Below are 26092 nucleotides of genomic sequence, written 5' to 3'. Positions count from 1 at the left end.
CGAAGGTCGAAACGTTGTCGTTTACACGTTTGCCTTCAAGGGGAACGGGGAAACGACTGGAAGAATTTTCTCCACGAGCTTACTATTCATTTGCTCTATCGAGTTTGCGAAAGACGCCGAATAGTAAATGGCGCAATAAATTCAGAAGTCATTCTAGTATTTGCACGAGCGTTTCACACTTAAGCAGAGAGTGAGAACCGTGGCGTATCGCGATCACGTGTTACGAAGACGCACGTAACGAGACGTGCAAATTAAAGTAACGAAGAGTTTAGTTAGCCGACGAGCCACTAACGGCATTAGTTATAGTTTTCGCGATCGGGAGGCACGACTGATCGTCGAGTCCGACTTGCTCGATATATAAATAAACGTAACAGTACCCATTAGATTATTAAAAAGGAATGGAACGTCGCTGGTATGCATATTCAAAGGTACTGGCCTCCCCTATCGTTGTCCCATTCAAGCGGAACTTTCTAACATCTACCTGTTAACTGTAAATCGAAACGAATCTCTATCGACGATGTTCTCCGCGTAAATGAATCATGCGCATGTACGCGCGCGATTAATGTCCCTGAAAGACCGCAACTGGACTTTCATCGGCGCGATCGTTACCGCGCGGCTACGAACTTTTCCCTCGCGGTGAAACGCTTCACTGATGCAATTGGTAAACCGCGTGTCGTCGGTTAATTTTATAATCGCGGATGTTACTTGATTCGTTCGTTTTAGTCACAGACGTGGTCGACTTTGATCGATATTTTCCAATTTTTCACGACAAATCCGCGAGCCGCGCGGTGGCAGATAAAACAGCAGCAGATGCAAGAGAACGCGTGCAATCACCGTTTTGCGTTCAATTAATTTCTTCGATGCTAATAATTTAATGGATCTTGGTGCGTTATCGGCGCCGTTTCATCACGCATCGTGCTCGTGCGCCCGCTCGCTCGTACACGCTTCATGCCATTGCACTTACGTGCAACAACCAGATCTCAGTCAATAACGCGAAATTATCTCGAATCTCTGTGTGTTTGCTCGATATCCATTGTGTTTATAAGGAAATTCGTGTACTTCGGTTTTGACAACAATCTAAATACTATCGTCAGACAAAAGATTTATTAATGATTTCTTTATTTCAAGAAGAATAATAAACTTACACATGTTTTTTGTACCGTGCTTACGATAGATCGGTTCCTTAATTACACGATACGCATTATCGAAAGAACTTGAAGCAACGAGTCTCTTCGGTCGTTTACGATATATATATATATATATATATATATATATATATATATTATGTATGTATATATTACTCCATAAATAATCGTCTTAAGTACTACGTGCCGGCAGTAAAGAACATAGTTCGCGTTGTTATCGTACGATTTTATCGAATTTCCACTGTCTCGTGGATAATTTCGCGTAGAAACGTTTTTTTATTGCAAACGCCGCATGAATATTCGATTCGTTGCGTCGTAAGAACTGAACGGTGCGTAAAATTAAAATAAATTGACTAGAGGACACTTATATAGAATAAAAAGCACGAGCCTTCTTGATTGTCTAAGCTAATGCGTGGAATATACCGTTATGGCGAGTTGATTTCCGTGCACGAATTACGTATGCTATAAATAATGTATAAATACATCTGTTGGGTATCTCGTTTGTACGTACGGTGTGCTTTGGTACATCGTGTACTGCGAGCCAGGGGGAAATCATATTCGAAAACGAATGGTCGCTCGACCAATTGCAGTCTCTGTGTAATCGTTAGATTAAAATTATCGATTAATAACAACGGAACGTGATTGTCGAATCGTTAGAATCAAAACTTGGCCTAGTTATCGAATACTATGATAAATCGAAGAAAATTCCAATCAATTCCTACCTCCTTATCCTTCGAGTTTCCGTAATTATCGAAGCATCGCACTGTTCAGCCATTCGAGCTTCGCACGACGACTTTCATTCATCGAAAACAACCATGGTTCCCCATTAAATTAATCGCACCAATCAAACTTTACTCTCACTTGAACTCTTCACCTTAACTCTTTGATCTTTCATCGCTCCCGTCTCTCAACACGAACAATCAAAACTTCGATATGCATACAATCGAGCACTGATTCGATCTTCGACAACTAAATCACCTCGATGTTGCGTTGACATCGCGCGCTCCAAACCGACTCGAGATAGAAGCTACACTCGTGGCCAAGCAGCCAGCTCCTTAATCCAATCGTCCTCCCGGATAATAAATCAGTGGCGTGGTAGCGTCCCATCCGTCTATCTCCTCGTTCGACTGCGCCGCTCGTTTCTGACAATTTAAGATCAGAGTGCTGTGCCTCGGGCTGTTGGGCGCGGATCTGCAGGTTGTCTGCGCGATCCCGGCCGGCCCAAACCGGAAGTTCTTGACCCCTGCACGCGGGAAACAAGGCTCGTTACCGATCGTCCAGTTCGATCGTAGCGGCGAATTATTCGCGTCGGATCGATGCCGCGTTAGATCTTTCACGTCGATTTGCGTTTCTTGTTCGCACAATTTCTCCACGCACGGACACGAGTTGCTGGAGGATCTCCAGTTATCCACGCACGAAGGCCTCGTTGCGCAAGACCTTTTCGGTTTGCACGGACTGTTGTCGACGATAGACTCTAGCTGATTGTTCGCGCCAGAACATTTCTGGTCCAGTTGATCCGAGCTCGCAAACCGTAATCGTTTCGGCGATTCGCTCGAGCACCTCATGAAGGTTGATCTTACGAGAGATTTGTTTTTAAGAGAGCTTCGTGGTATCAGAGGGTTGGAATTGTTTCTGGCGTAACCGTTTCTTCGATTCTCTCGTTCCCTGCTTCGTTCTTCTCGCAGGATCGGGTCTTCGCCGGTCAGCCAGTAGGTTAAACGCTCGCCCTTGCCCTTCATCGAGACCAACCCTCTTTCCGCTATTTTGAAACCGCCAACTTGGTCCAGGAGTTCCTTCGTTTCTCTGCTGCAGTGGATTTTCAAAGCTGAAAAGCAGAGGATATCGAACGTGTGATACGATGTTACGAATATTTGGCAGTGTGAAACGTCAAAGTTTACATATATCACAGAAAATTCACGAGATACTAATGTAGTATCGTGGAAGAGGGGCCTGGGGGCTGTTGGGCGAATTATAAACAGGTTGCAGAACACGTGCGTGCCGGGGCTAAGACAAAAGACACGAGGCTAAGACAAAAGAATTAACTACCTATCTAATATCTAGTTGTCTTAATTATAATACGTTATCGTGATTAGTTCACGTTAAACAACCGTCGTTTCCTGCTTAATCAACATCTGTTTAATCCATTTATCGTAAATAAACTAATTGTAGCAAAGATCCTACGCTATTGTAACATATTCGCTGCAGACCTCGAAGTTGTATTCCTTTTTTCATAAGAATGCGATCGACGTAACAGTAGCGAATATGTTAAATGGAAGAATCATTTTGGAGTTTTAATATCGAGCAGACGCATCGAGAAATTATATTCGGAGCTGCGATCTTCTTTCTTTCTCTCTTGATGCAAATTGATAATTACTCACCAGATCCGGTGGATTCCATGCGGCTAGCGGTGTTCACGGTATCGCCAAATAGACAATAACGTGGCATTTTTAGGCCGACCACACCGGCGCACACGGGACCTAGGCGAGAAGTAAAAGTGGATTAGTTGTATTTGGCGCGGTCTAAAATCGTATATCGAAGTTTTCTCACTGAACTAACCGGAATGTATACCAATTCGTAGTTGTAGCTTATCCAGCGGCCTGTGTCGAATTGTAAATTGTTTTACGGCTTCTAGGAGGCACAAGGACATACTGGCTATTTCTCCCGCGTGCTGAATACCGTTTCGAATTGGTAAACCGCTTACCTGTCGAAAGGAGTATAATTCAGGATCCTGTATCACGTTTACATACTTTGTTTACTTACCACCATGTAAGCATCACCGATAGTTTCCACTTTGTAGACGTCGTAATTTTCTATCGTCGAATCGAAACAGGTGTACAAATCGTTCAGAAAATCTACCACCTGCGAGTGAAGTAATTTCGTTTGAAATTAATATGCTAATATTTACGTTAATATTGATATTTAACGTTGCAAATTTTCCTCCACACTGGTACGATTATTTCAATATCTATATTATAAGATACAAAAACGCAACTAGTTCGTAAATTTCGAAATATTCCTGTAGAAATTACCTGCAATGGTGTGCTTTCGGCAGACATGGCGGTGAAGCCGACAATGTCGCTGAAGTAAATTGTAACGCTGTCGAAGCTTTCAGCTTCAACTTTGTGTCCCCGTTTCAATTGCTCTGCCACGTAACGCGGTAGCATTTCATACAGCAACGCGTCTGAAAGATAAAATTTCGTGTAATATAATTTGAAGGAAACGTGATAGCGTTTTGATTGAGTGGCATTTTATGGAACGTCGAGCAACCTGTCTTTTTCTTCTCCTCCGTTAATTGGTCCGTTCGTTCGTCGACCAGCGCTTCCAGATTATTCGCGTATTTCTCCATCATGGCCATCATGTTGTCAAATATGTTTGGCTTCCTGAGAAAAGCATATCTTTAAATTATTCCAACTTTTACTCTCTTTCGTTTCTTTATCTTCCTTTATTTTAACAATCTGAATTAAATAAAAAGAAATTTATTTTATCAAGCAAAATTAAAATGGCAAACGCTGGATCTATTCTCACTCGTGCGGATATTTCGCCTTTGTTGCTTTCTAATTTACGTTTAACGTACTATATGTAGCCAGTGAATATTCTCGCTTATCGATATTAACATTAAATATTTATATTTCTAGGATCTTTTATCGATTTAACAACGGTATCGGCGAATTTCAATTTCGGAGAATTTCTATTCTCAAGTTAATTAAGTAAATGTAATTATCGCGTAGAATCTACTCTTCGCTTTATCGTTATAAAATAAGGGTTAAGATATTCAAACTTACATGCCCTTTCTCAAAGGTCTCAGTTTGTTTCTAACGATCTTGAAGTCTGGTCGAGTCTCAGGGTCCTCGGCCCAGCACTCCATCAAACAAGCGCGCACGAAATGGAAACAGTTCTCCAACTGGTTCAACGGTGGTCTGAGATAATTCAAGGAAAACAGAGTAGCTGACAGGGTGAAAACAAAAGCACATAAAATTTAAGTATCTTCTGCCGTCGACAGACCGCGACCATAACGGTAATACCTGAACGGTTCTGTATCAGGTTCTCTCGCGATTACTTTCTTCAATATCTCCGAAGGGGTTAATTCCGTGATTCCAAAAGGACCGTGTCTTCCTTGAAGTTCGTACAACACTATAGCGAAAGAATAAACGTCTCCTCTCTGATAATCTCGCACGACCGGCTCTTGGCTTTTCGTCGATCGTAACAGTTCGGGCGCTCGATATAGCAAACCTGTTGAATTTTTAATTTAATTATATCGTTATCCAAGACAAATGTCACTCATAAATGGAAAAACCTTGTAAAGAAAGACCCACGAAATAAAATTCATCGAAGAAATTGCAGAAGCTTTACATAGTTCTAGTCGAACTCTGTCTTTTCGAAAATTTATTAATTTAGAAACTTAGACTTACGAAGAAAACACGAAGTTGGCACTCCGCTGGGGGTAGCCACCCACATGCTATATTTATTTTTATTTTATTTTTTTATTACCAATGAGATATAACACTTTACCAAATGTCCTTCAGGACAAATTGTAAAAACCAAAATAAACTATAAAAAATATGTTATCGTAGACATGTGTTTGTTCTATGACAAGCCATAGATATATCGCGTCTTTCTTCAAACAATTCATAAATTATCTGTTCGATAAATTACCGTGATACTTCTTCATGACGTCACACGGCTCACACTCGGCGTCCTTTTTGAATTCGTGCAACCCAAAGTCCGCCAGCTTTACAACCCATCGAGAATCCACCAAGCAGTTCGACGTACTCAGCGAACCGTGAAATTTTATGACGGACTCGTGCAGATAGATCATCCCCTGGAAAGCGTACAAGCAGTAGCAAACTTGTCGACGGTGAATTCTATCAAAGGCGACGATTCTGGGATCAATTGTACTCGTCTGGTTGAATACGCGAAATTCCGAGAAGATATAACTCCCGATAACATCGTACGAGTACGAAGTTTCAACGGGTTTTCGCGAAGATAGGGAAAGTTTCAGCGATCGATTGAGATTTCGATATGAAAAATTATATTCCACTGTCTCGACTACTTCTCTGTGCGAACCGTCGTAAGACAAAATGTTATTCGAAGGTTTCTCGCGACAAAATTTCATTTTTCGTTGGTTCTTTTTGGACAAAAGAGTTTGTCGATTCTCGAACGATACGTACCCTGATTATATCTCCGACTAAGGACGCCATGAACATATTATCGAGCTTCATGTCCTCGTTCTCCAAGATATCCTGCGAGAAAAAAGACGAGAAAATTATACCAAAGAATTGCGAACTTAAATTTCGTCTACTTAATTATAAACTGTCCAAGTAATTACCTTGAGACTGCCACGAGCACAATACTCCACGACGATGCATATGTTCGGTGGATCGGTGCAGGCTCCGATGAAAGCGTTCAAATTATCGTGTCGCAAGTCTCGCATCTAGAGAAACGATCATTAATTTGTACATGGATCGGCGTATTGGCTTTCGATGTTCTCGAGGCCGCAGGTTAAATAACTTTTGGTCGACTGAATCGTAGTATGTATCCTGTTTATAATCTAATTGAATATATTTAAGATATATTTCTGGGATTATAGATTCACGGACGCGAGACTAATTTTCCAGTATTGACACGAACTATAGCTAAAACCGCAAGTTTCTACCGCAGCTCTAACAATATTAGCTCAGTTATTCGAGAAGCTCCTCATCCGCTTAATAAACTAACATTGTTAGTGAAAGTTTACGAGTTACAAGTTTCTAATATTAGGTTGTCCCAAAAGTTTCTTTCGCTTTACAAGGAAACAATAGACGAACAACATTTTTTGTTTTATATTATTTTATCGAATTACGTCTGATCCATTTTGTTCTATTAAGATAAAGACCACAACATTTGACGGATTAGGTTTTAAAGACGCTTTCGAGGCAACCTGATTTAATCGGCAATAAAACAAGGAGAAATTTTAATTTTGCAAATTAATTTTATAAATTGTAACTAAAAAATGATAAACTTATATGCGATCTACAGCTTATAATTTGTGGATTTACCAATCGTTGTTACTGTTGGTTGCTAAATTATCGCACGAGGGCTCAATAACAGACGAACGGACAACTTCTTATCGAACGATCAGAAATCGTTCGATCGGAAGACAGAGTTTGATTGATGTTACGTATACGCTGGATGACGATCGACCCAGTCAGCCGACCAATAGTTGGCTAATGTAAACGCGATTTAAGCGATCCGATCGAGCTCGTCCTATACTTACCACTTTCAGCTCTTTCTTCATCTCCCGTGTAATTTCGATCGATTTCTTCCGAACTTTCTTTACGGCGAATATCCGCCCCTTATAAACACCAATTTGCGTGTAAATCATCGAGTAACGAAAATCAGCATCTGGGTTCGAGCTGAGAGAAACTTGGCTGGTTCTCACAATAGGCTGCGTCGTCGTCTATCCGGGAAAATTATTTCTCTCGTTAAAAAGACGTTGCCAGGTATTGTTTAAACGTTTATTTGAAAAAAAAAACAGGAACTTTACTACATTGTAAGGTATTATAGTCATCTAATCTTGCCACGTATGTAATATTTGTTTTATAATAGAATAAACAGATCGCTAGGATCTCATAGTCGGTCTCATTGTATAAGAAGCGCAAGGGTATCATGCGGGATTTGATAGCGGGATAGCGTCGAGCTTCGAAAGTCCCAGGATCAATTGGATCGAGGGAAATGACGGGAATAACAGAGAATTGGTATAAGACGACACAGAGAACGAAGCCAAGCATTTACCTTGGAATTGCATTTGGTAGGCGCCTCATTGGCTCCCGACGACTCGTCTTTCTTCTCTTTGATCTGAATGTCTTTGTAGTTCACCTTCCAGAGTAGGGAATCCAGTTCCTGCTCGTATTTCCAGTTTCTGTATAGCACCAGGAGCACCGCCATCATAATCAACAGAAATCCGCCGGCTATACCGCCCATGATTTCTCCCGTGTGAGCTAAACGATTTGATCGTAAGTGGCGAATCTGTTCTAGATATTTTTTTTATTGTCATCCTAACCAATTGTTCTATACGATATTTCTGTACTTTCAAAGTTCTGCAATTTATACTTCCATACATAGCTCTACAGTTCCACGTTTCTACAGTTCTATAGTTTTATAGTGTCCACGATATTCTAGTCTATAGTCACGGTATTCTGGTCCGCGACAATCTTATCTGTGGCTTCCTTTTTATTATTTTTTTTCCAATTCTTTTTTAAATAAACGAACCATCGATTCGATCGTTTCGAATATTCGGGTCAGAGATGCTCGCTCCATTCGATTCTTTTTTAATTGTACTCCCTCGTTCAACGTCTCGTGTTCAGAAGCGTTTAAATCGGTCACGACCGTGCCGACTGTGTTTCGTTGCATAATCCGTAATCGCAGTTACGTGGTCGAGATATGTATTCGATCTCAATTAAAGGAAACGAAAAAGATATTGGCGGGTAGTAAAGGCAAAAGCTGCCCTCCCCTCTCCTTCTTCCCTCTTGGACAGATTTACATATGTAAATTTGAAGATCGGACCGGCGAACTTTATGATGTATTTTCGAACGATCGGCCTTAAAGGTAGCGGAGAAAGCTGACGAATGGTAATTCGAAGGAGAACCAAGACCCTCTACCCTGATCGCATTTTCACGAGTCCAAAAGTTTTGATTATCGAAGGGAAACATTATGTCTTACCGCTTCAAACCGATCACGTTGTTCGTTACCTCTTTGCTTTCACTTAATTTCCCTCTTTTTTCTCAATCAAATGTCACGAAAAATTGATTTATCGCTACCATTGACGAAACCAGAAACGATAAAAAAGATGGTCTTATACGTACAAGTGCATTTTTCACCGTGGTAACCGCAATGAGGCTCGGCGATGGGCGGCCCGTCACCGATCCACGAAATATCCCTTGTCAATCGAAGTTTCTGTAAGTGAAACGTGAATCGATAAACGAAACCAATGGAACGTGGCCTGTAAGAAAAAGGCATGGTTAAAAAATCAGTTAACGTCTTACTGGCAGATTCGTGCCGTTCTCTTTTCCCACAAAGTAAGCTATAGGGTATAAACCGTGTCCCTTTGTCGGTCGATTGTCCAGAGCAATCAGAGTGTAATTGCCTTCAGCGTCTCCGTTTTCGTCCATGTAGACCATGTATCTGTACAGACGATATATCATGCAACAGGCAAGCGTCGTAACGCGCGCTTTACGCGCGCTAAAAGTCCTCGTAAATTGCGCAAAGAAACCCGTGAAGCGTTATTTCCCGTCAATTTTTATACCATCGTTTCTCTTTCGCTCGTTATTAATTTTGCAGTTCGCTACTCGTCAAACGATATAACGAAATATTATGCAAGCAATTATTTCACGATATTGGATAGCGCAGATACGAGCATCGATTATTTTAAGAGAGGAGGAAAATTACGAGAATCCGAGAGCAAGGATAGCCGCGTGGAAGCCTCAATTATTTCGTAGTGTCAATTATCATTCTAGACGCTTGCGTCATCGTAATAACGGCCGTCTCTGCTTTATTTGCCTCGTGTACTTTAAACCCTCTTACGCATAGACGTAAATATTTCCACGGTGATTCAGGTGATCTCCTATCCCCTTCTCGAATTCCACGATTAATATCACTACGATCTTCCGGATAAATCGCTATTAGAAATAACAGCTGCTCTAACTTTCCAACTTTATCGAACTCGATTAAATTTTATAGGACGCGCAACGATTAAAATTTCAGTAGAAAATCGATAGAGCGTTTTTACTAGGAACGATCATAAAATATTTCTCTAAGTTTCGAAAACAATTGGTAACTTTGTTACAAGTAGCGTCCGCGAAAATATCGTAGAATCGTCGTAAAATATTTCTCACGAACGCTATTTACGGCTATGTTTACCGGTGCATTCGTATTTTTGCATAACAAACAAATTACTTTACGTCACCTAGGAAAAAGCTAAACGTCGTTCCAATCTCTATTTTTATCCTCAAAAGTCACAGAGTGTGCATAATTATTTCCTTGATCGTTAAACGGCTAGGTTCTCGCCGAAACATACAAAGAACGACGAATTGCCTCGTTTTCATCTTCGTCCACTCGATTACGGTATGCAAACGGTAATCACTTCGTCGAAGATACATGGTCCAAGTGCATTTTCGGCGTACTTTTCGCGCCGCGAAACTGATTTACATATCGTAAACCGGCGCGATAAACAGCCGATTCGTGATCCACCTCGTCTTTTCTCTTTTTCTTGTACGTACCCCATGGCGCTTCGATAGTGAACGCCGTAAAGAGTCGCCACCATTTCACGGCCGTTTCGAGGGTCCCGATTCTCGTCCAGAGCTTTTAGCAACGATCTTTCGTAGAGATGCACCGCGTCGTACAGATACGCCGTTTCTGGTACGATCTGCCTTATAACACAAACAAACGATTACGTTTAAGAGTCGAAGATGCTTTTCCATTTGCGTGGAATGGCGAAGAAATTGTATAAATGTCATGGATCGATGGGAATTATTTTTATCCCTGGTTTATTGCGTTATGAACATTACAATACGAGAAAGATGAGGCAGAGTTTCATATGTTCGAAGAAGAAAGATAGGAATGTGATATCTTCAAAGATAGAAACTAAATAATCGATGTCATGGATTTCATAGTGTTCGACGCCGAATAATAGATTGTGGGTGTTTATGTCTTTATGGAAATTTAAACATATTAAGTTGCCCGAAAAGTTTCTTTCGTTTTACGAGGAAGTAATGGACGCGCAACGCTTTTGTTTTATATTATTTCGTCGAATTACGTACGATCCATTTTGTTCTGTTGAGATAAACACCGCGACATTTCACAGACATAGTTTCACGTTTGTACGAAGGTTCGCTGTTGTAAAAAACACGAAAGATACTTTTCGGACAACCTAATACAACATCGCGCAGAACACGCACGATGTGCAACAAATATATAAAATATCGGAAATATAATGTTCGTTGCGATCCTCGGAGAATGGAACTTTCTATTGTCTCAGTTTTATTTCGTTAGTTGCGTTCATAAAAATTCGAATCTCCATAAATATCCACAATGAGTAACGTCGAGGTGTTTCCATTATCGAAACGACAATTTCTCAAGGTATGTGATTATGATAGTCACCTGAATAATTCCACCCATGTTCGCCAGTGGATTGGTGAAATAAAATGGATGCTTTTGCCTGTACTGATTCACCATTCGTGTAAAATTCTTCGAGTAAATTGGAGCGCTAGCTACGACGCTGAAGTAGCTGCGATACGCCTTCAGGATCGACGAGTTGGTCTTCTTCTGCCATAAACCACGAAAGTACTTGTCCGGTCGTTTCTCGTCGTATTGCTCGATATCGACACCGACCACCCAGTACTCGCCTGCGGCACGAATTCACGCGATATGCTTTTTTTCTCCGCGGACGAGCATTTAATGAGAAATCTATACAGGATCGTTAGAATGGCTCGCGTGGAAAAGACAGATAGAAAAGAAAAACGTATGAATTCTTTTTCCTCGAAGGTCTGAATCACTTGCGCGACGAATAAGAATAATTGTATTTTTGAGATGATCAAGCAGGATGGTTTTAGTAAAGCTTCAAAGACGAATATTAGACTACGATCTAATGACACTGCTCTCTAGTATATGTACCTGATTATGTTACAGCGGATTTATACCTTTTTCCAAGAGCTTCCTTTCGTCCAGAGCCATCAGCAGTCCCATGTGTTCATAATAATTCCCTAGAATCACGTAAACTGGAACAAAAGCGTCGTACTGTCTCAACGATTATTTTCCTTCCTTTACTTTCCTTTAATTTTAATAATCCACGAATTATTTTTGCCTCCGAGTAATCAACTTTCTCCGTAGCTGCTTTTAATAGCCAAGCAGGTCGATTTACGACTATTTTTAACAGAAAATTAAATAGATAACGAGTTATCAGGCAAATTACGCGCCGTATCTATTCACCGCGCGAAATTTCTGCAATCGTAACATGCGGGCTACCGTTCGTGTTCTAAATGTGCTCTTACACAAATTCGATGAAAAATCAGACTGCGGGTACTATATTTTAGACGGTGCGCCGGTTGTGATTTAAAAAAAAGGGAACGTTAAAGATCATTTCACTGTTACGACGATCGTTACAAATTAAAAAAGCAAGTTCTGTCGAACTTGGATGGGCAACACCATTTTCGCGTCTTTTCTTCTCTTACGAATTAATAAGTCGTTTCATACTCACTTCGCGTTTCCCGATATGTTTCACTGACGTGTTTGTGGAACGGATTGGTCATATGCGTGACGTGATATGGTTCTTCCCAACAACGAAGAAAGTTCACCGTCACACCTGCAGAGTCGAACGACGATAGAATCGTCTCCGCGATCGTTGACATCTTGTTAAATTCGAACAGGGTCGAGTTCATGTACATGAACGTCACCTAAACGTTACAAACGAAGCTACAGGGATGTTGCCAATTTATAATTTTCAAACGTTCCACGTTACTAGCAACAGTATTTCAAGACATAGGAACTCCAAGCCGATATTTTTCGAAATTCTCATGTTATGATATTCGGACGAATTAAAAAAAGAAAAAAGATCATAACCTATAGTAACTTGGAAGTAAACCTACAGAATCGAGTAAATTGATTGTAAAATGAAATCTGTTAAAATTCACGGATCGGTCTGACGACTCCTTGCGTCGCGGCTTATTCTACTTACTTTCGTCCAGTTAAATGCCATCAGCACGGAAACGACGGACTTGGAGATTTGCGTATCGGGTGGTCTCGTTCTCGCGAACGTGGGGAATTCCTTTTTGTCGGACGATTCGCGATGAGTACAAAACTGAAACAAAGTTTGCAGATTGATGAACGTAATCGTCGTGATACACCTAATATCGTATAATATTTCAAACGGAACCATGCGGAAAGATAAATTGCGTGGCTAGTTCCACGTGCAGCAAGCCAGTTTCGATTCTGCATCGAGTTTCTAGGTTGGTCTATTACTAGGTTGGAAAGCGAGGGACACGTAATGCGAGTGATTAGTGTGTCAGCTGGACTCGCAATGTAACGGACCAGCGGAAAATCGAACAACAGAGCGAACGAAATCGTATATGTACGATGATTCACGGCTGTCTCGTTTAATACCTGAACTGGATTAATTAATTCAATAGGATATTAAATTTGATAATAACGATAAGGATCGCGAGATCCGATCGAGCTGAAAACGTACGATAAATACGTTATTGTTCATAGGTATTTGGATATTTTGTTCTTTATAATCGCTATAGTTGCGTATAATTATTTCTATTCTTAATAAAACTTTCTTTAAATATTAGAACTGACACTCACGAAAGCTCGCCAATTGTCAAACTTTGACAAACGATAACATTTATAAATGGAGTAGTAAAATATAATATTTCTATTTCGTTTAATAGGAAATTAAAATTTATACTCCTTCAGATCCCATAAAAAGGTAGTAAATGTTTCCTTTAATTAGTAATTCGCCATTAATAATTATACTTAACGTTATTACAAATTGACAAAAGTGTTCATATACCTATGAAGGTTAATGTACGTTTAAAATGTAACATTGATCCGGATAGATAAAATCGAGTAGTGTTTTTCGTTCGACAATGGAACGAATTATTAAACGCATTTTTATCGCCGGGTCGATTAATTTCGCGCGAGTTCAATCGAAGTCAATAGCTCGCGTTAAACGATTCGTGAAACAGCGTTCCTATATTTTTCGACACCGCGTCGCAGCCTCGAGGAGGAATGTAAGTATTCAATGATCTGGATAATTTGCAGGGAAGACGAATGGTTTCTTTTCTCGATTTCCTCGCTCGGTCAGGACAGTAGCGAGACCAAAAAGAATTTAACGAATCGCCGCCTGAAATAGTTTCATCTTTCTTCCCCTTGGCACGCTTTATCGTCTCTATCTTCCATTCTCTGTTTTCCTTTTCTACAAAGCTCCGTTTCTCCAATCGCACCTTGGCTATAAAACCCATTAGTCATAGTATGCAAAATATACAAACCCGTAATATACAAAAATATATATGGCATTTCTAATATAAATTTCTCATCACGCGATATTTAGAGAGCGAAACAAATCTCTATTTACTTTACTCACAGAAGCATGAATTTACATAAATGAATCGGTGTGGTGACATCTCTTATGTGAAATTTATAGTACAATATTCGTATATTATATATCGTATTTTGTCAGCGTAACCTAAACATTTTACCAAAGACAGTATATGTCCAGAATAAAGAAGAATAGTATTATATAGCGTTATATGTTTCCCGCTTTCTCCTTCGAAACCTATCCTTTTTTATCGTCAAGAGGCTCGAGAATATTTCTGGAATAAAATCACTACCCTTCCACAAGAATAACAATGCGAACTCTTGATTTACTGCGATTTAAGCAACCATTACTGTATCTCGTACGATTCGTAATTCTTCCACGTATCGTTCATCGCTTACCTCGTACGAAACATCAAACAAGTCGATTAAATTCGAATATCGTGCAAAATGTTTGGGGCTAACGAGCCTGGAACCCCGGGAGAAGCAACTGGCGAAATATAGAGATAGATAAAAGAACCGAGCTGACCATTCCATGGTGCTGAATGGGTTAAACGTGTCGTAATCTCAGCTTCGCACATTCGTATTCCTCGGTGGTCGACGAATAATTTATTTCCTCGGTCGGCCCGCCAGCTGCTGGAAGCTTAAACCACGCATTGCACCGTCAGATCACGTCGGTACAAGCGAAAAAACGATCGAACGAAACACTTCGGAGACCGTTCGTGCTATTACATAGGGTCACGGTTCTCGATTTAAATGGAACGCAACGTTGGATACGCTACAGTCGAAACGTATACGCTGGAGTTTCGATTAACCAGATAATAGATCTTGATTAATCGGCATACTACTTTTATCCAGCATAGAAATCATATCGTACGGTAGATACAATGTTTTTTAGTTCTCGATTTAGTTGGGCTACTACGGAGCCAAATTAGAAGATTAATCAACGTCCAACTATACTTTTGGTATTACAAGCCGTGTAACGTTTGTTTTCGGTCGCGTGCTGCGGTCCTTACGATTGTATCTTTCCACGAGAGTAACTTACGATATTGCGAGAAATATAAGAGACCCGAACGAACCAGAAAGGTTTAATGGAAAGGAAAGACGTTAGGAGTGTCCAAGACTCTCAGTGGTACTTGATCTTGTCGATATACGAAGAAACCGCGATAAAAGTAGCATCGAGCTGAAAGCATGCACACAGCAAACTTGTTACTTGACCAAAGTGCTCCTAAAGCTTAGGGTACTCGTTCCGTTAAAAGAGGAGGAGCCTCGTGCCGGAGGAAGCTTTTCCTACATTTCGTTTGACTGCATTCGTACTACGAACTTTTCGTGGCGATACATTCGTCGTTACGTAACTGAGAAAGCATTTCGTACTAAAGAGCACGCGAGCGAGAGCATTCTTCGACGTTTCCATATTCGTTTCCCCTCTTTTTATAGCTTTTAATTCGTTGCCAGTTCTGCTGACGATAAGCATATCGAAGAGAGAGGTTAATTCTCTATAGTTTCTCTCATAACAGGGCCTCTCTTTCGTACAAGTAGATTCAGAAGTTCGTTTAATCAGACGGGAACTAACATTTCGTTACGATACTCTATCGTACTTTTTCCATTTGTTAGGAATAATACAAGAAATTTTAACGACGAAAGGAATAACTATTTTTTATTCAATTAGTAAAGTAAATAGAATTATTTGATCAGAAGTTAAATAGTTCGTTATTAAATTCTTCATCGTCGGATTACACCGCCGAAGGGTTAATAGACGATAGAGTGGAAACGTTCCAGTTGACTCACGAACACATAGATTCGCGAAATAGACACGCGCATACACGCACCGGGATTCTTTGTCAAGGCTAAGAAAGAGAGAAAAGGCTACTTACGTAAGATATCATTGGAAGGTTGAACGCCGCCGCCATTCTGCCCTCGTGGATGCAAGTTTCCTGGGGTCCTATGTAAACGCTGATATTCTTCGTCCAGAGATCGGCGGTCATCAGGATGCTGGTCTCCTCTTCGCCATAAGTTTCCGCGACCAGGAAGTCGAGCTTGTGTCCGCGTCGACCGAGCTCACCTGCGTTCACCTACCAACCCAAGCAATATATATATATATATATATATATCCTACATCTTCTTCTCGTGGAATTAATTAAATTCAATCCCATCCTCGCGGCTCTATTTCCCCGTGTCGTTCAAAGTGAACTCTAGTTTCGCGCGAGCTAGCTCAGAATTTCCTTCCAGCTAAAAACGAGAAGATTATTCCAAGCTAATTTTCTCGATAAGGCATTGAGGCGTTCGCGACGAAACTTTTTCCTCGAGAAGAGATTTATCTGGATTTTACCAAGAATATGTTGCGATAAGTGAAACAGAGGGATTCCAAAATTGTATCGTTGTTAATTAGGTACTTCCGTGCTAATTGTGGTCAGTCCAGAAGCGTTCGGGGAAAAATAAGCGGCTCGGTTACCTCTTCCACGGCGAGCGATATGGCGCCGGATATCCGGTATCCAGGACGCTGATACTCCAAGTCGCCTGGACGTCTTTTCGAACCGGTGATATATCCGAGGGTGAACGTCTCGGCGTAGGCGCCCTTATCGAGTAAAATGTGGATCGCCGTTAGTAACAGACAAGCCCTCTTCACGTTTGCCAGTAGCATGCCCAGTTGCCGAACCTTTGCAAATTGATTTCATTTATTTCTCATTACAGTCTTGTACTAACCTGATCCGTTATAATTTCCATCCTGCAATCTTCCTTATGTTTTTATATAAAATGTGTAAAAATTCTCTATGTTTGCCGATATCATAACGAAGCGCGAAGCTTTCGTAAATTAATTCCTTTCATTTACCATTACAGCTCGTTTCGAACTTAATTTATCATAATTTCCGTTCCATTTAATTTACATGTCTTTTTTTCTCTTTAGAGGATGTTGTACGCAATAATTAAAAAGCTCTGCCTTTAAAGTTTACCGTTTGCACTTAACGGAAGCGAATCTTTCGTTCATGCGCTAAAAGCGATCGGCTGCATCGAGCTTCTGTTTGCAAGTGGTATCCGATAAAAGCACAAGCTCGCCGGCGAAAGATACAGAGAAGGTAATGGATGAATTCAGTAAGCTCGACGGGGTTGCAATAAACACCATCGATCTCCAACGGTGTGCCACACTTCCTCTTCCTACTATTTCGCTTTTCGTTCACCGCTAACTACCAGCTACCAATGTCCTTCTTCCGTCTAAACTATTGTGTTACCGAGCGGTGGAGCACGCGTCATCGACAGCTAACAAAAGAGATACATTTCTCGTGATCGATCGAACCGCGTTTCATCCACATACGAAAGTTTCAAATCGAATCCGACTTCGCCTTTCCGATATTGCAGCATCGAGCACGCCTTTGCGATGTTCCTTGCTCACCCAATTTTCTTACGTTTCCTTTCTTCGACGATCGAAACGCATCAAATCGAAACTTTGTACGAATATTTCACAAGTGAAAACTGCGAAACATTTCCTATTCCTTATAGGAGAATAATAAATACTATTCGCTGTATATTATCGCATCATAAAACGCTAACGTTAAAACATTATGTTTTGAGCATAAAGTTAGAAAATTAATAAAATTAATTTCTCCTGTGATCTTCAAATGTAATGGAAGCTGAATCGACGTTCTCACGAACAGGAAAACGATGCCTCGCTTGTGATTCAGATGGAGGCAAAGCCGACGTTGTTAATCAATGGCGGTGACTCAACGCATCGCTGTCGTTCCTTTCTTTTTCTACGCTGTCGTATCGTCGCGACGTACGATCGCGAAATCCTTTCGTCTTCTCCTAAGTACCGACAACCTACTTTATTACGTAACTGCAACTTGTGAACACATTTAAAATGCTCTCCAACGACCTCGTCAGTTTTTGACGCGTTATTAAAATAGAGCACTCATAATAGATCGAAGCGGGAACCGATGTTCTTCGACGCAATTGCTACGTCCACGATGGACATTGAAACGCGACTAAGAGAATGGTAACAAAATTAGAACGCGACTTGTGCACGTCAGCCACACACGGCTTTCCTATTAATCCTCGTGTCGTTCGACTAGAAAACTTTCGACGAAATTTCAAGTTGAAACACTCGAGGAACAAAATACAGCAACGTAGGATTATTTGAGTCATCCGAGTTTCAACGTCTTGAGATTTAATCTCCAACTTGGAAATAGACAGCGAAATAGCCTATAGAAATAAAACAGTATAGACGAGCTACTGAATCACGATAATTACAAATTGAGAATATTAACATCGATCGAAGAAACGTAAAAAAGCTATGGCTGTCGAGCTGTCAATTTTTCGCAGCTTACCACGCCATTAATAACGAGTTAACGGCTTGTTTTCGAACGTAGATCGCTTAAAAATTGTTCATAACCGAATTCGGCAAATTGATTAGCTTCGCTCGAATAATCTTATTTCACCCTGCGAGAAATTGCGAACGAAAATCGATGGCGTTGTACTCTTTCTCCTTCGGGTTCCACTTCGACATAGTGATGAATGCGCCGTGACTTTCAGCTGCCCCAATGGTAATTAACGAGGTGTGCGGGGTTATTAAGCGCACGCGAAAACGGGGGCGGCTAAGAAATTAATTTTCCGCGGGTGAACTGTCACAGTCGGATCGATAATTTCGTACGTGGCAAGGAATAAATCGGTTAAGCGTTTCCATCGGTCGAATATACCTTTTAATGGCTGCCGGCAATTAAACAGATAAAAATCTTGACAGGGTATCTCGTTTGGACGCTGGCTATGAAGACTTCATTCTCTTATCCAGAGATTTATCTTCCAGTCTGGTTGTATTGTTCGTGATTTTTTTTTTTTTTTTTCTTTAGTCAGCTTAAAAGCAATCGGACCGCGAAATCGACTTTGACTACCGTTTTTCATTCGATATTTTATATTTCGTTTCATCCGCATGATAAGCGAGAATCAATTAATCACGCGATATCGTTCCATTGAATTTACAGGCACGTTTTATTAAATTTACTCCGATTGTTTCGGCTCGAATAATTTACGAAATGGTAGATTCAACGGTGTGAAATTTCCATCCAGCGACCCTATTCGCGGTGACGCGAAACGACGAAACACGAGCCGCAAATCTTCCATCGTGTTACATTGACGGAACGTTTACTTACCACCGAGACTCTAATTAACTTTGAAACTGATTCGTACAAATTTCCGTTTGACGCGTTGCAAGGCACGTGGCTCAATTAAGTCGGATACATGACGTCTTACTAAGAATATCTCGGTACTCGTTTACCGCTACCCACGTTCATTTATGCGTCGCGATGCGCCAACGTTACGTGTCCTTAATTAGTAAAGAATTATCGCCCAGTTGCAACTATCGCCAAGGCGAAATCGAATCTGCTGTTGCGACGAATCGTAATCTCTTCATTATATTCCCTTGGTGGCTGGAACAAACGACGAGCATTAAATTCGAGGTAAAAGACGTATTGGGGGGCCTATACGTTACGCTTGTGTCGTGAGAGACTCGCGTGAATCTTGCGTAGCTGGCTGACTTTTGCGCCTTCTTTTGCTCAGTGAATGCTTGTACTTTTTATTTTTCCTCTGCGCTTTATTTCACTTCCTTTTCTTTTTTCTTCTCCTCCTCCTCTTCTTCTTTTTCTTATTCTTTTTCCTGTCCATCCCTGTTTTCATAATAGCGTTTAAATACAGATGTTCTCTTTCTTTCGCCGCGCGAAAGAAATCGTGAGAGCCGTATCGAGATGGAGGTCGTAAACAGACGCGATATTAAAAGGCCGCAGAAACAGATTTATGGCGTCGTGAACAATCGTCGATATGGTTGCGCTCATGGTGGCGAGGTTCACAACCAACGCTAAGAGCCGGATCTTTAACACGTTCTTAACGAAGCTCGCGTTTTACTCCACCGGCAACAGGTTAATCGTTCCTTTTAACGCGTTTCACGCCTATCGAACGAGAGTGTGGAAAGAAGCTTCTTTCTTTCAAAACATTTTTCTGCCCTCTACTTCCTCTCCTCTGTTAATTTATTTTTTAACTCCGTTTCCCTCGCTTCCTCTTCAGACTGCTTCCTTTTGTTTCCTTTTTGGAATATTTCATTCGTAAAATGTATGGAACACGCGAAAATATAATGCAAGAAATGATAGATTTTTAGAGGCGAGATCAAGGAAGCGAGAATTTTGGTGGACGATTGTTTTCTCGGATGCAATTGCGCGAAATGATAGAGGTCGTTTTAACAAGCGACAGGTGCTGGTTCGAAGCGACGGACATGGAAACCTGTACGGGAACTTCGTAATGTGGTATTCATCGCGCGTATTTCCGCTTGTCCCGGATAAATTTCCCGCCCTTATCTCGCGCCGTGCTAAATAAATATTCCACCTAACGCGTGCTTTATCGCGGAAGATCGCGAGTCGTAACGTACGTGCCGTGCAATATCGTCAGAATTATATTCCTTCCGTTCCGTTTCTTTTTCATCGCCTCTATTCGAACAGCGGATAACAGGCAAATTTTCCGGAAACGAAGGCAACTTCCGTCATTTTCGATAAACTTCGAGGAACGATAACGTACGGATCGAACGAGTATGAGAAACTTTATGATTCGCGAACGAAACGCTGCGCAAGAATAAGAAGGATGTTTAATAAAAACATATACGGGCTATGCCGTGTATAAAAATCCATGTGACTGTAAAAAATACTTAGTAGCCAGCAGTTCTTATATTAGGTTGGTGCATATGAAATTTCGTTTCTTTGAAGTTTAAATTTGACGAAAATATCGCGCGTTAAATTCTGTCCTATCTTCAATCACCAACCACATTAAAGTAAACTCGATGTCACGTATAACGTAATTCGAAATCGCATAAATTCGATGTTGAGAAGATTTACAGATAATAAAGATATCAAAACCTCATTATCGATGCTAAAAGTGTCGTGAAAGTCGCAGGAAACATAAATTTTCGAGAGGGTGAAGGAGTCCCCTGTTCTACATAAATAATTTTTTAATAAAAAGAAACTGCGATACTTTCTTTTTAAGAATTTTCGTATTCTCCGATCGACTTTACAAATTCACACCATTGTTCTTAGATCTTCATTCTCGTTTCTTAATTTTTCTTTTGGAACAATCGTTCGAAATTTCCCAACTCTCGATGGTTCGAACGATCAAAGTTTCCTGTAACTGTGTAACAAATTTTGAACCTCGAGACCATCGTCATTTTCCCTCGTCAAAGCCAACAGGAAGAGTCACCGTTTTCTCATTTGGCATTCGTTTTCATTCGTGATTGCCGGTGAAAAGTCAGAGGAAAGGCGTTTTCGAAATCCGCGGCCGACTCGCCAGCTGACGAAGGTCAGCGAGAGAAAGTAAATGTACCTGGTTGTAGCACGTTTTTATTACTATTTCCTTGAGGAGTCGCGGTATCGAGCGCCTCGGGTATTCTTCGAGCACGTTACAATTCGCCATGGTCTCGCGCCAATGTGCCTTCTACGCGTCTACACGCATGTGTCCGCTTAAGCTATTACATATGTGGAACACGTTTGTTCATACCGCTGACTATATTTAGAAGTTTCTCGAAAGCGAACGTTACACGGTGAACCGTGCATAAGGAAAAGCCCCGCGAAATCTGGAGTAACGCTCTGGGTGTGTATACGCAAACTGTAAACGTTCGTTCGCGCGTTTATGACGGCGACGCGCGTCGTCGCTTCGTTGACTAGATCAATATTGAGATTTAACCCGTTCGCTGCCTCACGAATTTTATACAAATACATATTTTGCTCCGGCAGTTGCAAAACATTGCAACGTACTTACGCGATGACATTTGATTTTTAATAAAATATTATGCAAAGTATTACGTCGATGATTTTTTACTTTGTCAAATTTATCCTATTTTAATGATTCTAAGAGATCGGGTAAAAAGAAATTTGAAGAGTCACCGATGCCAGTGAACGCGTTAAAACGGATATCGTGCGATTTCCGTGTGAAATGGAAATTATTGAACGCAGCAGCGAACGCATCGATCGAATCTGAAAAGGTAACGTCCGATCAAAAGGAATAAATGATACGGGATAGAGGGATCGTAGAAAGAAGAAAACGAAACAAATATACGACGAAGGTTAAGTCGTAAGGTTCGCGAAGCATGTTGCGTGTCAGGGACCTTGTCATGCTGCAACTCGATGGAATCTGATAAGGTCCACCGAGCGGGATAGGACACTCTCTTTTGTCGGCTCCTTTTTTATAACAATTTTTTACGAGAATAAGCAGCCCAGCTTCTGCGAATGCTATTGGATAGGGACTCGTATGATCCACGGTTGGCCGTGGTTTCAGACAACTACGAATGACAAAAGAACGGTCTCATAACCCGTAAAATACGAGAGCAGCCGCGTCCTTTCTCCTCCAATTTGCAAACGATGTATCCTTGAATTCTGCGAATTAATTTCTTCGAATTACCGGAGCAGCGCAAGAAATAGAAACCGAGCGTCGAGAAGTACGACTCGGCGGTGGATCGCGTTCGATTCGAAGGTAAAAGTAATCACGAAGAATGATTTGTGACGGGGAATCTCGACTACAGACCGGCAGAAAGTGACTCGATGCGATCATGGGGGCCGACTTTCGAAAAAGGTGATCTCGGTATCTGTGTCACATGGTGTTACATAGAGAATTTTAGGCACGCCTCGATTCGGTTGCGTCAACGGGTTACACGAAGCCACGAGTCTCGAGCTGCCCGATTCAATTTCTATTCGTTCACTGTTCGACGATCATTTTCTAATTAGACTAGCTCGTCAAGTAGGAATGGCGGATGATCGACGCGCGCATAATCGTTGAATAAACTCGACAACCGTCTAACGAATAATTTATGAGACTACATTAATCATACCGTGAGTTACAAGTGTCATCGACGAGTTAAAGATAGCTTTGACGATTGTCGCGAGACCATCCTTGCTGCCAGACAACAATAAATCCTGCGACAGCATGATCGGCCGTGATGGCGAGATCTAGAGCAAACAGCGAAGGCGTTGCTCGATTGTGTGTAAATTGAAATAGCGGACGCCGATACGCGAGATACACGCTCTATTTTCGTGTTATTGGACCTTCCGTTTATTTTCGTAGACAGGCTAGGCCAAATCTCCGAAACGCTGTTTGTTTCTATTCCGCGTCGAAAGTCACACCGAGTGCCACCTCGTGTATTTTCCAAACTTCTTCACGTCCGTTGCTCGCAACTTCCAAAAAACTGCAATCTCTTTTCATCACCTTGACTGAGTGTATTCTTCTGTACGCGAAATTTTTTATCTCGCGCTATTTGTCTTCCTGCGTTGGTCGTTGACTCGTCGTCGTCCTATGGTTTACCTTCTCTTCGTTTCGACGATCAATCGACTTTTGCCGGTAACTAGAATGGAACTTCTCCAATTTCTGTCTTATGCTTACGCGCGGTATTGCCGAGCACCCACGCGGATACCGTGGATTTAACGCTCGACTTCTCTTTGTTAGATATTTCCTTGTTTCGATTCTAAAACAATTTATTACTCTGTCAGAGATATAATATGCAATATGTACTCTTGCGCTCTCGCACTTAAACGACGATTTTCAAATTGCTATCGTACTTTCTTCGCGTTGAAACTTGTTTCTATCGTATATTCATAGATCCTAAATTCCGTGTATTGCATAAATTCGAGAATTTGTTCCTATTGGAACTTGTTTCTAGCGTGCCTACTCGTAATAGACCTATCGCACGGCAAAGTGATCGTTCTAGCTAGTCACGAATTTCTTTCTGCGTACGATACACAGGACAAATGTTTCACAGCAGAATTTCACATTAACCCCGCGTATCGGCACGGGATCTCGGGAAACGAATAATAAGAAAACATCACGAACATGTTTCTCGATATATCCAATGAAAGCAAATTAAAGCAAGTATCACGGTATGTAATTTCCATTAAAATTCGATGTGTCCGAAAATTCGATATCATTCGGACGGATCGAAAGAATTTCGCTCATTAACGATAAAGATGAAAGTATCTCAATTAAAGAGCGAAAACGTTGCGGAATCAAAGCAGGTAGAGGCTTTACTTTGAGAGCACCGCACCGCACCGGCTCCGGCTAAGCGCCTTGGTTTCTCGGAACGCTTACATCCTCGTAAATATCTGCACGTCGAAGTTGGTTAATACACTTTCGAACGAGTCGGCGGAAAGGGACGCAGGTGACGGTAAGTGGTTTCCTCCGACTTCTGACACCGTTCGCGATAAAAGGTTCAATCGTTCGCGGTTGTCGACGTTCGATTTTCGAAATTTCGACCGCCCCGTCAGAAACAAGATTGGCTACACACTCACGAGACCCTATTCATGATTTATCGGGCCAAGTTTTCGTCGGCACGTGGCAACACTTGCCCGCCGCCAGTCATTCAGAACTGGCTAGAGTCCTCTCCACGTTGTCCCGATCACCTTTCCCCCTTTCGATCACCCACCACAGTTCCATTCCAATCGCCTTCTTTTCTATTTTTCTTTTTTCGCCAGCCTACGCTCCTCCGAACATCGCGGACCTTGCCTCTCTATTTTCTCTAACCTGTCTCTGGTATCGTGTTTGTGCGCGTTGTTTTTTGGCCTACTTCGAACTAGACTTGGTCTAGAAGCTCATGACAGACGTGGAATTTTAGGGAGTCGCAATACAAACGAACGTTCGTACGCAGACACGTGTACGCTAATGTTTGGTAGAGATAAAAATGCGCGGATTAAAAATCGTAAAGACAGATTTTGTAACAACGCGTGTACGAATAGAAACGAACACGTTGTTTATAGACGAACACGTGCACTTTAGTATCGAATGCAGATTAAAGTACGCGGATTAACAATTTTCCGAGTACATGTTTTATTAGCGTATTGTTCGAGTAGGTGTTGCGATTTATCACCCGTTAGAAAAAGAAGCAATTTTAAGAAGTTGCAGTAGAAACGGACGTCGATTCACAGACACGTACATATTTCAATATTATGCGAAGATAGTAGCGCGTTGATGAAAAATTGTATCAGCGCGCGCTGTATTAGCTCGTATATTACAGTTATGACTTTCGAGTGAAAGAAAAAGGAACACTTTGCTACGAAGAAGATCGAACGACACGCCTATTGGCTTATTTTGCATTGATCGAAACGTTTCATCGAGATCTTCGTTATAATCTTCTTCCTTTTCAATGAATTATCACGCTTACCTGTGTCGTCGTATTCCCGTGTAATTAAACTTTGTCAGAGACAGACGATTCTCAGTGGAACACCAGAAGTCGTACGAACACGCGAAATTGCATTCCTGGAAAAGAAAGAGCGCGCAATGGACACCAGTGGCACCACGTCGATCGCGATACCGACACCGTGGAAGAAATTAAAGCATTCCAAGCGATGGCGAACTAGAATCTCCGTAATTTAAATTCGTGGCTGTCGCGTAGTCCACGCGAGACAGCGTGCAAGAACGCAGCGCGTAATCGTTACGGCGTATCAAAGAAATAAAAAGCACCGGTTACTATTTGCTCTTTTCCTATCTATTTCACAGATTCGTTCGCTATATCCCATCGAAGAAGCTTCATGGAAAAAATAACAAACAGACAGACAGGAGGAAAGAAGCAAAAATTAGGAAAGTGGACAATGATTTTTCTAAATTACCAAAGATAAGAAACAGCGCAAGGAATGACGTAACGCGCAACGAAATCGTGATGGGAAAAGACACTCGAGGGAACGATCGAGAGCTATATTCGTTGAAATTGATAGAGAATGATTTAAATTGAAACGACCGTCCCGCCGGTACGAAGAGAACGACGTGAGACCGGCGGTCGACAGTGATCGTAGGCGCGCGCGGCCAGACTGACTTCTCTCTGCTCGTCCTCTTTCCCTCGTAGCTCGTACGTCGAGCGTCGTCGCCGTCAGCGTCGTCGT

General features: G+C 41.4%; 2 protein-coding genes and 1 long non-coding RNA gene across 4 annotated transcripts in view; 1 reads left to right on the top strand and 2 right to left on the bottom strand.

Annotated features, from left to right (window-relative positions):
* The window catches only part of LOC132904778 (receptor-type guanylate cyclase Gyc76C-like), a 77393-nt gene extending 75244 nt beyond the window's left edge, over nt 1–2149 (bottom strand). For both annotated transcript variants that reach the window (XM_060955476.1, XM_060955479.1), the window contains exon 1: nt 1868–2149. The gene's annotated coding sequence lies outside the window, so the exon portion shown is untranslated. The remainder of the gene's footprint in view (nt 1–1867) is intronic.
* The window catches only part of LOC132904807 (uncharacterized), a 124270-nt gene that overhangs the window by 2333 nt on the left and 95845 nt on the right, over nt 1–26092 (top strand). The window lies entirely within an intron of this gene.
* LOC132904781 (guanylate cyclase 32E) lies at nt 1103–26040 on the bottom strand. The gene is made up of 24 exons (XM_060955484.1): nt 25823–26040; nt 25378–25472; nt 16666–16869; nt 16088–16285; nt 12853–12975; nt 12376–12571; nt 11819–11896; nt 11280–11524; nt 10400–10545; nt 9167–9305; nt 8987–9077; nt 7917–8122; nt 7399–7581; nt 6472–6576; nt 6314–6385; nt 5799–5964; nt 5168–5375; nt 4928–5062; nt 4413–4525; nt 4175–4326; nt 3906–4004; nt 3702–3846; nt 3524–3622; nt 1103–2970 (listed from the first exon to the last, which is right to left on the bottom strand). Exons 3-24 carry the CDS (start codon nt 16852–16854, stop codon nt 2201–2203), a joined length of 3858 nt encoding a protein of 1285 aa, XP_060811467.1. The 5' UTR covers nt 16855–16869; nt 25378–25472; nt 25823–26040; the 3' UTR covers nt 1103–2200.

Source organism: Bombus pascuorum, chromosome 3, assembly GCF_905332965.1.
Source record: "Bombus pascuorum chromosome 3, iyBomPasc1.1, whole genome shotgun sequence".
Taxonomy (NCBI): Eukaryota; Metazoa; Arthropoda; class Insecta; order Hymenoptera; family Apidae; genus Bombus; species Bombus pascuorum.
The sequence above is the reverse complement of the archived record's forward strand: the minus strand, read 5'-3'. Positions and strand labels throughout refer to the sequence as shown.

Excerpts from the sequence above, each read along its gene's own strand:
- LOC132904781 (XM_060955484.1), bottom strand. The coding sequence starts at position 16,854 with ATGCTACTGGCAAACGTGAAGAGGGCTTGTCTGTTACTAACGGCGATC. Across the intron at positions 5,376-5,798 it reads CGTCATGAAGAAGTATCACG|GTTTGCTATATCGAGCGCCC; the intron begins GTAATTTATCGA and ends AAAATTCAACAG. Across the intron at positions 2,971-3,523 it reads CATGGAATCCACCGGATCTG|CTTTGAAAATCCACTGCAGC; the intron begins GTGAGTAATTAT and ends TCTGCTTTTCAG.